Below are 14,856 nucleotides of genomic sequence, written 5' to 3' on the forward strand. Positions count from 1 at the left end.
CCCACCATTCCCCCATCACCCAGACTGACAGAAACCCCGTCCCAGCCCTGACTCACCACTCAGTAACACCCCCCACCCCAGCAGTCCTGTCTCCCCCCCACCATTCCCCCATCACCCAGACTGACAGAAACCCCGTCCCAGCCCTGACTCACCACTCAGTAACACCTCCCCACCCCAGCAGTCCTATCTCCCCCCTCACCATTCCCCCATCACCCAGACTGACAGAAACCCCGTCCCAGCCCTGACTACACCACTCAGTAACACCCCCCACCCCAGCAGTCCTGTCTCCCCCCTCACCATCACCATTCCCCCATCACCCAGACGGACAGAAACCCCGTCCCAGCCCTGACTACACCACTCAGTAACACCTCCCCACCCCAGCAGTCCTATCTCCCCCCTCACCATTCCCCCATCACCCAGACTGACAGAAACCCCGTCCCAGCCCTGACTACACCACTCAGTAACACCCCCCACCCCAGCAGTCCTATCTCCCCCCTCACCATTCCCCCATCACCCAGACTGACAGAAACCCTATCCCAGCCCTGACTCACCACTCAGTAACACCCCCCACCCCAGCAGTCCTGTCTCCCCCCTCACCATCACCATTCCCCCATCACCCAGACGGACAGAAACCCTATCCCAGCCCTGACTACACCACTCAGTAACACCCCCCACCCCAGCAGTCCTGTCTCCCCACTCACCATTCCCCCATCACCCAGACGGACAGAAGCCCCTTTCCAGCCCTGACTACACCACTCAGTAACCCCCACCCCAGCAGTCCTGTCTCCCCCCTCACCATCACCATTCCCCCATCACCCAGACGGACAGAAACCCTATCCCAGCCCTGACTACACCACTCAGTAACACCCCCCACCCCAGCAGTCCTGTCTCCCCCCTCACCATCACTATTCCCCCATCACCCAGACTGACAGAAACCCCGTCCCAGCCCTGACTACACCACTCAGTAACCCCCACCCTGGCACTCCTGTCTCCCCCCTCAGCATTTCCCCATCACCCAGACTGACAGAAACCCCAACACAGCCCTAACTACACTGCTCAGTTACCCCTCCATGTCCTCTCCCACAGCTGCAACGACCAGTATCCCAGCCCCTCAATTACCCTCGGACACCCGAACTAACCAAGATCCCTGTATCCAGCCTTTGAAGGGAATACCGCTCCCAGATTGGCATTGATAGACCAACCAGGGGCCGACTCAGGTCTGGGAGAGACGTCCCTTTGGAACAATGGTTGTTGAAGAGCTACACTCCCCAAGGGACAAAGAATGCCAGAGGTTTCTAGTGGAAGTGATATCCTAATCCTACTGTACTCAGCATTAGTTACTGGTCAGGAAACTGGGAGTGGGAATAAACATGTCATTTTTGATTTGGGAGGCTGTAATGACAGCTGTTCCACAGCTGAAAGGCTCAGGTATCAGATCTCAAACATCTCTAATGATATAATAATAGGCTGGCACACTGGCGTAACGCCTCACAGTGTGAGAGATCGTTGGCGTAATGTTTTACAGTGTGAAAGATCGCTGGCGTAACGCCTCACAGTGTGAGAGATCGTTGGCGTAACGCCTCACAGTGTGAAAGATTGTTGGCGTAATGTTTTACAGTGTGAGAGATCACTGGCGTAACGCCTCACAGTGTGAGAGATCACTGGTCGGGGTTCAAATCCTGCTGCTATCTGTTAGGAGTTTGTACGTCCTCCCCCTGACTGCGTGGGTTTCCTCCAGGTGCTCTGGTTTCCTCCCACAGTCCAAAGACATGGAGGTTAAAGTTAGCAAGTTGTGGGCATGCTTCGTTGGCTCTGGAAACATGGCAACACTCTGGGCTGCCCCAGCACAGTCTCGCTGATTTAATGTGATGTAAACAATGCATTTCACTATATGTTCTAATAAAGGTGTGACAAATAAAACTAATCTTTATATCCTTTGATTCATATTTAGATGTGGAGAGGAAACACAGAGACCAGGACAGAGACAGATGAAGTGACGAGGAGGAGGTAGCAGATAAACCCAATATGGAGACTGTACTCTTTTGTAGAGTGGAGCATTTACAAACTGAGACTAGGCTGCTGTGACTGTTCGACACCCACCTCCATGTTGCTGTGAGAATAGTTACAACATAGAACAGTACAAACCTTTTACCCTAGTCCAAGATCAATCAACCCTTCCCTCCCACATGGCCCTCTATTTTTCTATCATCCATGTGCCTATCAAATGTTCTGAATGTATCTGCCAGAACATCTGCACATTCCCTGTGTCTGTGTGTGTGTGTGTGTGTGTGTGTGTGTGTGTCGGTGTGTGTGTGTGTGTCCTGTGTGTGTGTGTGTCCGTGTGTGTGTGTGTGTGTCCTGTGTGTGTGTGTGTCCGTGTGTGTGAGAGAATTTCCTCTGGGTGCTCTGGTTTCCTCTCACAGTCCAAAGACGTACCGGATAGTTGGTTAATTGGTCATTGTACATTGTCCCACGATTAGGCAAAGGTTAAATTGGTGGACTGCTGAGGGGACAGCTCAAAGTGCTGGAAGGGCCGTTTCCATTTTGTATCTCTAAATAAATAAATTGAAAATAAAATAATTGCCAATACACACTCATTCAGCTGGTCCAAGGCCTCCTCTGTAACGTTGCGGGGCTGGGGGTAGTTGGTGGTGCTGATCGCTGCTTCTGGCCCCGCCAGCATCTTGAACAGGGCATTGTCCACCAGCATCAGAGAGGTTGCAGGGGTGTGGAAGGCCAGGTTATTAAACAAAGCTTCAATCCGAACACCTGATCTGGTGCTTTGGAAAGAAGCGCTCACTAAAATGTCTGCGTTAAGCGTTGATCCTTTCTTCACAGAATCACTGAGCAGATAGTTTATAAGATCACCTGAAAGAAATGTTGCGAGAAACTGAGAGATACCCCCACAACAAAAAAAAACACAGGCATCACTGCAAATCTCTGCCTGGCTTCCCTTCTTCCCTTCATTTACAGTCCACTGTCCTCTCCATTGTCTTCAGCCCTTTGCCCCTACCACCCCCTCGACCTACAACTCCCCCCTCTGCATTGTAAACACCTCTAACTACTCTATAATGCTATCTGCATCGGAAATACATTAAACACAAGACCATCAAGTGTAGGAGCAGAACTAGGCCATTCATTTGCACTTCAAGCTTACTTTTTATATAGTTCTTTATAATTGTTGAACTTTTTGTGCATGTCATGCCAACACACAACAAATTCCTAATAGATGTAAATATATATGGTGAATAATGTTCATCCTATCACAATTGAATCGTGATTCCCAGTCTCTCCCTCCCTCACCTACTAATCAGCCCCCTCACCTGGATCCACCCATCACCTGCCAATCACCTGGATCCACCCATCACCTGCCAATCAACTCCTCACCTGGATCCACCCATCACCTGCCAATCACCTGGATCCACCCATCACCTGCCAATCAACTCCTCACCTGGATCCACCCATCACCTGCCAATCAGGCCCCTCACCTGGATCCACCCATCACCTGCCAATCAACTCCTCACCTGGATTCACCCATCACCTGCCAATCACCTGGATCCACCCATCACCTGCCAATCACCTGGATCCACCCATCACCTGCCAATCAACTCCTCACCTGGATCCACCCATCACCTGCCAATCAGGCCCCTCACCTGGATCCACCCATCACCTGCCAATCAACTCCTCACCTGGATCCACCCATCACCTGCCAATCAACCCCTCACCTGGATCCACCCATCACCTGCCAATCAACCCCTCACCTGGATCCACCCATCACCTGCCAATCAACCCCTCACCTGGATCCACCCATCACCTTGATCCATTCATCACTGCTGGATCCACCCATCACCTGCAAAATCTCACACGTCTAACTCAGTACTCACCCTTGACGTGCTTGGGCTTTGCAAGTTGTTCTGGGAGCAGCCCCTCGTACACCTGGGCCAGTTGCACTGCCAGGCTGGAGTTACCATCCACAGAGTAGGGGACAATGCTGGAACCGTACTTGCGGAGAGTCAGGTTTAGAGGGGGCGAGTCCTTGGGTCCTGGAAATGTCTTGGCTACAATCAGCGCGCAGCTAGCGAAAATAAGCGGGATCATAAACTGGGCTGCGATCACCTTCCAGTTCCGCCAGCTGTAGGTAGCTCGCTTCAGGAACATAGCGTAAAACTGCTGGAAGAAGAGTCTCGCCTGCAGCAGACAGAGCATAGGAGGTAGACCAGATCATTCACAAAGACATCGACCCCAGCCACGCGGTATCAGCTTTCCATTCGCCAAGCACAGAGCATGGACACCGGGCTCAACAATGTTCTGTGATGGTACCTGCTTTTGGGTATTTGTAACTGTGCAAATGACTTGCATGTAACCTGTCCTGGTCCAACCACATAGACCATAAGTATAGGAGCAGAATTAGGCCACTTGGCCCATCGAGTCTGCTCCACCATTTCATCATGACCACATAGACACTACACCCGAGGAAGCTCATTAACACCTCTGTTTCTTCAAGATGCTGAAGTAATTAGGCACGTCCCTATCGACTTTTACCCATTTTTAATCGATGCACCGTAGAATGCATCCTGTCTGGATGATCCGTACTTGGTAAGGGAACCGTTCTGCTGTGACTAAAAGGAACTGCAGAGTGTGCTAACATGATGGCTGAATCAACCTCCCCTCCGTGTCCCTGTCTGCACTTCTCAGAGCGTCAGCAAAGCAGCCAGCACGATCAAAGAGCCCACCCACTCTCGACATTCTCTCTTCTCCCCTCGCCTATCAGGCAGAAGGTACAAAAGCATGAAATCACCTACCACCAGGCTCGATGACAGCTTCTATCCCACTGTCATTACACTACTAAATGGTCTCCTAGTACAGTACAATGGACTCTTGACCTCACAACCAACCTTACTGTGATCTTGCCCCTTATTGTCTGCCTGCTCTGCACTTTCTCTGTAGCTGTGACCCTTTATTCTGCATTCTGTTACTGTTTTACCTCAATACACTGTGGAATGAAATGATTGGCATGCAAAACTTTTTTTCCACTGTACCTCAGTACATAAGACCTAGGAGCAGGAGTTGGCCATCTGGCCCATTGACCCTGCTCTGCCATTCATTAAGATTGTGACTGATCTTGCCATGGACTCACCTCCCCTACCTGCCCTTTCCCCAGAACCTGTAATTCCTTACTATGCAAAAATCTATCAGTACCTTAAATAGATTTAATGAAGTAGCCTCCACTACCTCGCTGGGCAAAGAATTCCAGAGGAGATTCCCTCCTGTCTGGGAAAAACAGTTTCTCTTCATCTCCATTCTAAATCTATTCTCCCAAATCTTCAGGTTGTCCTCTCGTTCTAATCTCATGTACCAGAGGGAACAACTTTCCTGTCTCTATCGCAACTATACTTTTCAGAATGCTTTGTTTCACTAAGATCCTCTTTCATTCCCCTGAATTCCAGTCAGTATAGTCCCTGGAAACGCAATCTCTGCTCAGGGGCTCACCCCCACCCCATCTCCAGAATCAACCTGCCATCTCCAAAGCCAGTCTATCTTTCCTCGAGTAAGGGGACCAGAAGTGCAGGCAGTAGTTAGGAAAAGGGAGAAGGTTCTGAAGAGAGAATTTAGGGAGCTCAGGATTGCTGCCTGTGCAACATGCCAGCGAGGGCAAGAATAGGATGAATGCATGGCTGAGGAACCAGTTCAGGAGACAGGTCTTCTAGATTACTGGGATCTCTTCCGGGGAAGGCATGGGATAGTTATACCCGATCCTGAAGGGCACCAACATTCTTTCGGGCAGGTTTGCTAGAACTGTTGCGGGGGGGGGTGTTTAAACTAATTTTGAGGGTGGTGGGAACCAGAGTGATAGAGCTAAGGATGGGGTAGTTGGTATACAAGCAAAGGCAGTCTGTAGTAAGATTGTCAGGCAGGACAGGCAGATGACAGGGCAAAATTGCAGTCAGTGGGATGAGTTGCAGTGTAACATAGAGACAAAATTGAAAAGGCTGATGAATACAGGACTGAAGGTGTTATATTTGAATGCATGTAGTGTATAGAATAAGGTAGATGATCTTATAGCACAGTTAAGAGCTTGACAGGTATGATGTTGTGGGTATCACTGAGTCGTGGCTGAAAGAAGATCATAGTTGGGAGCTTAAGAATCCAAGGATACACATTGTGTTGTGAGGACAGGCAGGAAGGCAGAGAGGGTGACGTAGCCCTGTTGGTAAAAAATGAAATCAAATCATTAGAAAGAGGTGACATTGTATTGGAAGATGTAGAATCCTTGTTGGCACAGTTAAGAAGCTACAAGGATAAAAAGACCCTGATGGGAGTTACCATGCCAATAAAAAGTATTCTGGATTGGGTGCTGTGTAATAAACTGGATTTGATTAGGAATCTTAAGGTAATGGAACTCTTAAGAAGTGGTGATCATAATAAAATTCTCCCTCAATTTGAGAGGGAGAAGCTGAAATCAGTATTACATTAGAGTAAAGGGAATTACAGCAGCACAAGGGGGGAGCTGGCTAAAATTGATTGGAAGGGGAACACTAGCAGGGATGATGGCAGAGCAGTAATGGCTGGAGTTTCTGGGAGCAATTTGGAAGGTGCAGGATATATACATCCCAAAGAGGAAGAAGTATTCTAAAGGCAGGATGATGCAACTGTGGCTAACAAGAGAAGTTAAAACCACATAAAAGAAAAAAAAGAGGGTATATAATAGAGCAAAAACCAGTGGGAAGTTAAAGGATTGAGAAGCTTTTAAAAACAAACAGAAGGCAACTAAAAAAGCCATAAGGAGGGTAAAGGTTAAATATGAAAGTAAGCTAGCTAATAATATTAAAGAGAATAGTAAATGTGTTTTTCAGGTATATAAAGAGTAAAAGAGAGACAAGAGTAAATATTGGCCCACTGGAAAATGACGCTGGAGAGGTAATAATGGGGGACAAGGAAATGGCAGATGAACTGAATAAGTATTTTGCATCAGTGTGGAAGACACTAGCAGTACGCCAGAAGTTCACAAGTGTCAGGGGGCAGAAATGAGTGCAGTTGCTATTACTAGGGAGAAGGTGCTTGGGAAACTGAATGGTTTGAAGGTGGATAAGCCAACAAAACCAGATGGACTACACTCCAGGGTTCTGAACGAGATGGCTGGAGAGATTGTGGAGATATTAGGAATGATCTTTCAAGAATCACTAAATTCTGGAATAGTTCCAGAGGACTGGAAAATTGCAAATATCACACCACTCTTCAAGAAGGGAGAGAGACAGAAGAATGGAAATTATAGGCCAGTTAGTCTAACCTCAGTGTCTGGGAAGATGTTGGAGTCCATTGGAAAGAATAATGTTTCAGGGCACTTCGAGGCACATATCAGGCCAAAGTCAACATCATTTCCTCAAGGGAAAATCTTGCAAGGCAAATCTGTTGAAATTCTTTGAGGAAATAACAAACAAGATACACAAAGAAGATTGGTGGATGTTGTGTACTTGGATTTTCAGAAGGCCTGTGACTTGTTAATGCTTACCAAGCACCATGTGATTGGCAGGAGGCAAAGAGTGGGAAAAACTAGAGCCTATTCTAGTTGGCTGTTTCGCAGGGGTTGCTATTCGGACCACTTCTTTTTACATTGGCGATCAATCACTTGGATGGTGGAATTGATGGCTTTGTGGCCAGGTTTGCAGACAATTTGAAGATAGACTGGGCCAGGTTGAGGAAGCAGGGGACTGCGGAAGGACTTAGACAAATTAGGACAATGCAAAAAGAAGAGGCAGATGGAATACAGTGTCGGGAAGTGTATGGCCATGCACTTTGGCAGAAGGAGTAACAGCATAGACTATTTTCTAAATGGGGAGAAAAGGATTCCCTAAAGGTTAATTTTCAGGTTAAGTCATTAATGTGGAAGGCAAATGCGATGTTAGCATTCATTTCATGAGGACTAGAATATAAAGGCAAGGATGTAATATTGAGACTTTATAAAGCACTGGTGAGGCCTCACTTGGAGTATTGAGAGCAGTTTTGGGTCCCTTATCTGAGAAAGGATGTCCTGGCTCGCCTCCAATCCCTGGTCAGATCAGCCCTCGGCCCTCTGCAGTCTGCATACCAGGTGCACATTGGGGTCAACGATGCTGGCATCTACCTGCTGAACAGAGCCAACTCCCATTTCAATAAGAGGGCAGCACTGTCTGGATCATGTTCTCAAGTGCCTTCAATACCATGCAGCCCTCATTGCTGGGGAAAGCCCTGTTCAACGGAGGTTGGCACTTCCACTGTATCCCGGGTGTTGGACTACCTGACTGGCAGACCAGTTTGTGCAGCTTCAGAGCTGTGTGTCAGACATGACTATAAGCAACACTGGAGCCCCACAGGGGACTGTACTGGTCCCCTTCACGCTTATCCTGTACACCTCAGACTTTAGGTACAACACTGAATCGTGTCATCTGGAGAAATTCTCTGATGATGCAGCAATAGTTGGATGTATAAAGGGAGGACGGGAGGATGAATACAGGGTCCTGGTGGAGGACTTTGTCAAATGTGCAAGCTGAATCATCTGCAGCTCTGCCATTTCTTTGCCCGTTCTCCTAATCTGTCCAAGTCCTTCTGTAGACTCTCTACTTCCTCAAAACTACCTGTCTCTCCACCTATCTTTATATCGTCTGCAAACTTTGCAACAAAGCTATCAGTTCCATCATCCAAATCATTGCCATACAACGTAAAACAAATCGGACCCAATGTAAACCCCTGAGCAGCACCACTAGTCACCGGCAGCCAGTCAGAAAAGGCTCCCTTTATTTCCACTCCTTGCCTCCTACCGATCAGCTACTGCTTTATCCATGTGAGAATATCCCGTAATACGATGGGCTTGTAGTTTGTTAAACAGCTTCATGTGTGCAATCTTGTCAAAGGCCTTCTGAAATCTAAGTACACAACATCAACTGATCGTCCTTTGTCTATCCTGCTTGTTGTTTCTTCAAACAACTCCAACAGGTTTGTGAGGCAGGATTTTTCCTTGAGGAAACCATGTTGACTATGGCCTATTTTATCATGTGCCTCCAAGTGGAGTCATCTTTAATAATCAATTACAACATCTTCCCAACCACTCAGGTCAGACTAATTGGCCTATAATTTCCTTTCTTCTGCCTCTCTCCCTTCTTGAAGAGCAGAGTGACACTTACAATTTTCCAGTCCTCCAGAACCATTCCAGAATTTAGTATTCTTGAAAGATCATTACCTATGCCTCCACAATCTCTTCAGCCACCTCTTTCAGAACCCTGGGATGTAGTCCATCTGGTCCAGGCTATTTATCTACCTTCGGACCGTTCACTTCATGCCCCCGACACCTGGAACTTCCACCATATTTCTAGTGTTTTCCATAGTGAAGACTTACTCAGTTCATTCACTATTTCATTGTTCCCTATTACTACCTCTCCAGTAGGCCAATATCCACTCTCATCTCTCTTTTACACTTTATGCATCTGAAGAAACTTTAGGTATCCTCTTTAATATTATTGGCTAGCTTACTTTGTATTCCATCTTTACCTTCTTAATTACTTTTTACTTGCCTTCTGCTGGTATTAAAAGCTTCACAATTCTCTAACTTCCCCCTAATTTTTGCTCTATGATATGCCCTCTCTTTGGCTTTTATGTTGGTTTTGACTTCCCTTGTTAGCCACGGTTGTGTCAACTTTCCTTTAAATACTTATTCCTCTTTGGAATGTATATATCCTTTGCCTCCCAATTTGCTTCCAGAAATTCCAGCCATTACTGCTCTGCCATCATCCCTGTCAGTGTTCTTTTCCAACCAATTCTGGCCAACTTCTCTCTCGTGCCTCTGTAATTCCCTTTACTCCACTGTAATACTGATACATCTGACTTTAGCTTCTCTTTCTCAAGTTTCAGGGCAAGTTCGATCATAGTAAGATCACTTTCTCCCAAGGGTTCATTAAGCTCTCTAATCAATTCTGGTTCATTGAATAAAATTGAATCCAGAATAGCTGATTTTCTGCCTAGCTATGCCTGCCTTTTTGTTGGCTTTGTGGAACAATCCATGTTCCAAACCTATACTGGTATCTGTCCCCCACTTTTCCTTCGCTACATCAACGACTGCATTGGTGCTGCTTCCTGCACGCATGCTGAGCTCGTTGACTTTATTAACTTTGCCTCCAACTTTCACCCTGCCCTCAAGTTTATCTGGTCCATTTCCAACACCTCCCTCCCCTTTCTAGATCTTTCTGTCTCTGTCTCTGCAGACAGCTTATCTGCTGATGTCTACTATAAGCCTACTGACTCTCACAGCTACCTGGACTATTACTCCTCTCACCCTGTCTCTTGCAAAAATGCCATTCCCTTCTCGCAATTCCTCCGTCTCCACCGCATCTGCTCTCAGGATGAGGCTTTTCATTCCAGGACGAGGGAGATGTCCTTTTTTAAAGAAAGGGGCTTCCCTTCCTCCACCATCAACTCTGCTCTCAAACACATCTCTCCCATTTCACGCACATCTGCTCTCACCCCATCCACCCGCCACCCCACTAGGAATAGGGTTCCCCTGGTCCTCACCTACTACCCCACCAGCCTCCGGGTCCAACATATTATTCTCTGTAACTTCCGCCACCTCCAACGGGATCCCACCACTAAGCACATCTTTCCCTCCCCCAGCTTTCTGCTTTCCGCAGGGATCGCTCCCTATGCGACTCCCTTGTCCATTCGTTTCCCCCCTCCTTCCCACCGATCTCCCTCCCAGCACTTATCCGTGTAAGCGGAACAAGTGCTACACATGCCCTTACACTTCCTCCCTTACCACCATTCAGGGCCCCAGACAGTCCTTCCAGGTGAGGCGACACTTCACCTGTGAGTCGGCTGGGGTGATATACCGTGTCCGGTGCTCCTGATGCGGCCCTCTATATATTGGTGAGACCCGACGCAGACTGGGAGACCATTCCACTGAACACCTACGCTCTGTCCACCAGAGAAAGCAGAATCTCCCAGTGGCCACACATTTTAATTCCATGTCCATTCCCATTCTGACATGTCTATCCACAGCCTCCTCTACTGTAAAGATGAAGCCACACTCAGGTTGAAGGAACAACACCTTATATTCCGTCTGGGTAACCTCCAACCTGATGGCATGAACATCGACTTCTCTAACTTCTGCTAATGCCCCACTTCCCCCTCGTACCCCATCCGTTATTTATTTATTTATTATCATTAATTTTTTTTCTTTTTCTCTCTCTCCTTTATCTCCTTCTGTCCCTCTCACTATACCCCTTGCCTATCCTCTGGGCTTCCCCCCTCTCCCTTTTCCTTCTCCCTGGGCCTCCTGTCCCATGATCCTATCGTATCCCTTTTGCCTATCACCTGTCCAGCTCTTGGCTCCATCCCTCCCCCTCCTGTCTTCTCCTATCATTTTGGATCTCCCCCTCCCCCTCCCACTTTCAAATCTCTTACTAACTCTTCCTTCAGTTAGTCCAGACGAAGGGTCTCGGCCTGAAACGTCAACTGTACCTCTTCCTAGAGATGCTGCCTGGTCTGCTGCGTTCACCAGCAATTTTTATGTGTGTTGCTTGAATTTCCAGCATCTGTAGATTTCCTCGTGTTTAGCTGATTTTCTAGTGGGCTCAACCATGAGCTACTCTAAAAAGCATTTCATAGGCGCTCTGGAATCCCCCCCACCCCCCCCACCCCCGTAATCCAGCACCAACCTGATTTTCCCAACCTACCTGCATATTGAAGCCGCCGTGACTGCTGTAACATTGCCCTTTTTACCCCTTTGGCATGCATTTTCTATCTCCCATTGTAATTTGTAGGCCACATCTTTACTACTGTTTGGGGGTCTGTATACAACTCCCATCAGGGTCTTTTACCTTTGCAGTTCCTTTGCTCTCTCCACAATGATTCAACACCTTTGGACCTTCTGTCACCTCTTTTTAATGATTTTATTTCATCTTTTACCAACAGAGCAACGCTGGCCCCTCTGCCTCTCTGCCTGTCGCTTCGACACCATGTATCGTGGGACACTAAACTCCCAACTATAATCTTTCAGCCATGATTCAATGGTGCCTACAACATCATATCTGCCGATCTGCAACTGTGCCGCAAGTTCACCCACCTTATTCCATATTCTACACTCATTTGGAAACAACACTCAGTAGTATCTGATTCTTTCAGTTCTGGAATATTGTTATTAGACATCACAATCAGATCAGGTTTGTTATCATTGGAATATGTCATCAAAGTTATTTGTGGCAGCAGGGACAGTCCAATGCACAAAAAATACTATAAATTAGAATAAGAATCAGAGGATAGAGAGAGAGAGACAGGCACAGAGAGGCAGAGTGTTGTAAACAGTGAGCTGGTGTTAATAGAGTGCTCAGTGTGAGAGCCAGCTCAGGGATACGTGCACTTACCCCGGTGTTGGGTTTGACAGTGGAGAGGTCGAGGGGTTGACTTTGCTCAGCGGTCCTGGGGTTGCCCATGAGGCCGTCCAGAATGGCGGTCTCCCTGACGGACCGGGCACTCACCTTGCGTTCATGCTGATACTGCAGTGGCGGAAGCTGAATAGCCCGGTCCACGCTGGCGTCCGCCAGCTTGCCCACCCTGTGACGGAAACCTCAGGGTTACAGGGACAGAGACAATGGAAGCAGCAGTGTGGGAAGTGGTCAGGAAATCAGCACTGGATGGGTGGGAGAGTTATGGGAGTTGTGGAAGGGAGGGTGGGGAGACATGGGATAGGGGTGCAGCAGAAGGGCCAAGCAGACGGGGTGAAAGCAGAGGGAGGGGGAGTGAGGCAGTCTGGAACAATACAGCATAGAAACATGCTAAACTGTTATTCTGCCTAGCCCCATTAATGTGCACCTGGACCATCGCCCTCCATACCCCTGCCATCTATGTACTTGCCCAAACTTCTCTTAAATGTTGCAATAAAACCCACATTCACCACCTGCCCCAGTAGCTAGTTCCACACTCTCACTGTCCTCTGAGTGAAGAAATTTCCCCTCATGTTCCCCTTAAACTTTTCACCTTTCAGCCTTAACCATGACCTCTAGTTGTAGTCCCACCCCACCTCAGTGGAAAAAGCCTGCTTACATTTACCCTATCTATAACCCTCATAATTTTGCATAACACTATCAAAACTCTCCTCATTCTTTTCACTCTAGGGAGCAAAGTCCTAATCTATTCAGCCTTTCTGTATAACTCAGGTCCTCAAGTCCCAGCAACATCCTCGTAAATTTTCTCTGCACTCTCAATCTAAGCTGAAATGGCACCAGCGAACAACACGACCAACGACGACAGTTCACTAAAGTACTTCTTTTACCTCTTCTTCTACCAAATATGATTCTACTGCTAAACTGCGTGCAACTGAAACCTGTGAATTACATTTTGATGATGTGTTTTTGAGCCGACTGATTGTTTGTTGTCTCCAAGGGAATTCGGTGAACTTTCGAGCGGAGTGTGCAGCCCGGAGGCCCGGAGACAGGCCCACAATCAACCCCATTGCATCTCTCTGACTGAAGCATCAAGGGTGTGAGCCCACGATCGACTCCACAGTATCTATGTGAATAATGCGTTGAGGGGGAGAGCCCATGGTCAACTCCGTTGCTTCTTTCTGACTGAGGTGTCAAGCAAAGTTGAAGTTGACGAGGAAGAGCAGAGGAGGAGCGGGTGTTCAGTGCCATCTGACTGCAATTGGCCAGTCTTCCTCTCCCTCTCTCCTGCTGCTGTCGGGGGGAAGCTCAGGGGTCTTAGGATTCACGTTGCAAGGATTGATCAGCGAGCTCTGTTGCTGTGGACTCATTTTGGGGAACTCCAAGGTTCATATTGCATGTGAAACTGGATTCTGGTTACTATTTTTGGCCGGATTGATCGGGGGTGAACGGTTAAGTCTGGCTCCGTTGGGTCAGGCAGCTAGAACTGAATATTTCTAGTTTGATGTTGATATTCCACGTGCTGTTCGTTTGCTTTTGGCCATTTGCGCAGTTTGTTCTTTATCGTGTTGGGGGTTGAGTGTTCGTTTAGGAACAGGTTCCGTGGTGCCTCTTGTTAATTGGCTGCCTGTGGGACGATGGATTTCAGAGTTGTATTCTGTACACATACTTTGATAGTAAATGTACTTTCAATTTTTTATATCTTTTCTGTAGGTAGGTGACCAAAACTGCACACAATACTCCAAATTAGGCCTCACCAACCTTTTCCACTTTGTTCCATAAGATATTGGGTTATTCGGCTGATTGTAACTGCTTCGTCATTCAATCATGGTTGATTCTTTTCAACATCGTTCTCCTGCCGCCTACCTGTAACCTTTAACCACCTTTGCAATCAAGAACCTATTAAACCCTACCTAAAGTGCACAGTGACCTGCTTCCACAGCCGTGTATGGCAACAAATTCCACAAATTCAACAGCCTCTGGCTAAAGAAATTCCTCCTCATCTCTGTTCTAAATGGACGTCCCTCTATTCTGAGACTGTCCTAGATTCCTCCACTATAGGAAGCATCCACTCCACATCCACTCTAGGCCTTTCAATATTCCATAGGTTTCAATGTGATCACTCCCTCAATCTTAAAAACTGTAGTGAGAACGGGCCCAGACTCATCAAAAGCTCCTCATTCATTAACCCTTTCATTCCTATTATCATTCTTGAGAACTTCTCCTGGGCCCTCTCCAGTGACAGCAAATCCTTTCTTAGATACGTGATCCAAAACTGCTCACAATACTCCAAATACAGTCCAACCAATGCCTTATAAAGCCTCAGCATTACACCTGTTCTTTTATATTCTTTCGTCCTCTCAAAATGAATGTTAACGTTGCATTTGTCTTTCTTACCACTGACTCAACCTGCAAATTAACCTTTAGAGACCTTGAAACAGAATTCCAAAGT

General features: G+C 47.3%; 1 protein-coding gene across 3 annotated transcripts in view; it reads right to left on the reverse strand.

The window, feature by feature from the left end:
• abca3b (ATP-binding cassette, sub-family A (ABC1), member 3b) overlaps positions 1-14,856 on the reverse strand; it is a 131,798-nt gene that overhangs the window by 42,214 nt on the left and 74,728 nt on the right. For all 3 annotated transcript variants that reach the window (XM_063059501.1, XM_063059500.1, XM_063059502.1), the window contains exons 18-20: positions 12,387-12,576; positions 3,885-4,188; positions 2,595-2,868 (exon numbers count right to left, since the gene is read on the reverse strand). In XM_063059501.1, the coding sequence (XP_062915571.1) occupies positions 2,595-2,868; positions 3,885-4,188; positions 12,387-12,576 (768 nt within the window). The remainder of the gene's footprint in view (positions 1-2,594; positions 2,869-3,884; positions 4,189-12,386; positions 12,577-14,856) is intronic.

This window comes from Mobula hypostoma, chromosome 9, assembly GCF_963921235.1.
Source record: "Mobula hypostoma chromosome 9, sMobHyp1.1, whole genome shotgun sequence".
Lineage (NCBI taxonomy): Eukaryota > Metazoa > Chordata > Chondrichthyes > Myliobatiformes > Myliobatidae > Mobula > Mobula hypostoma.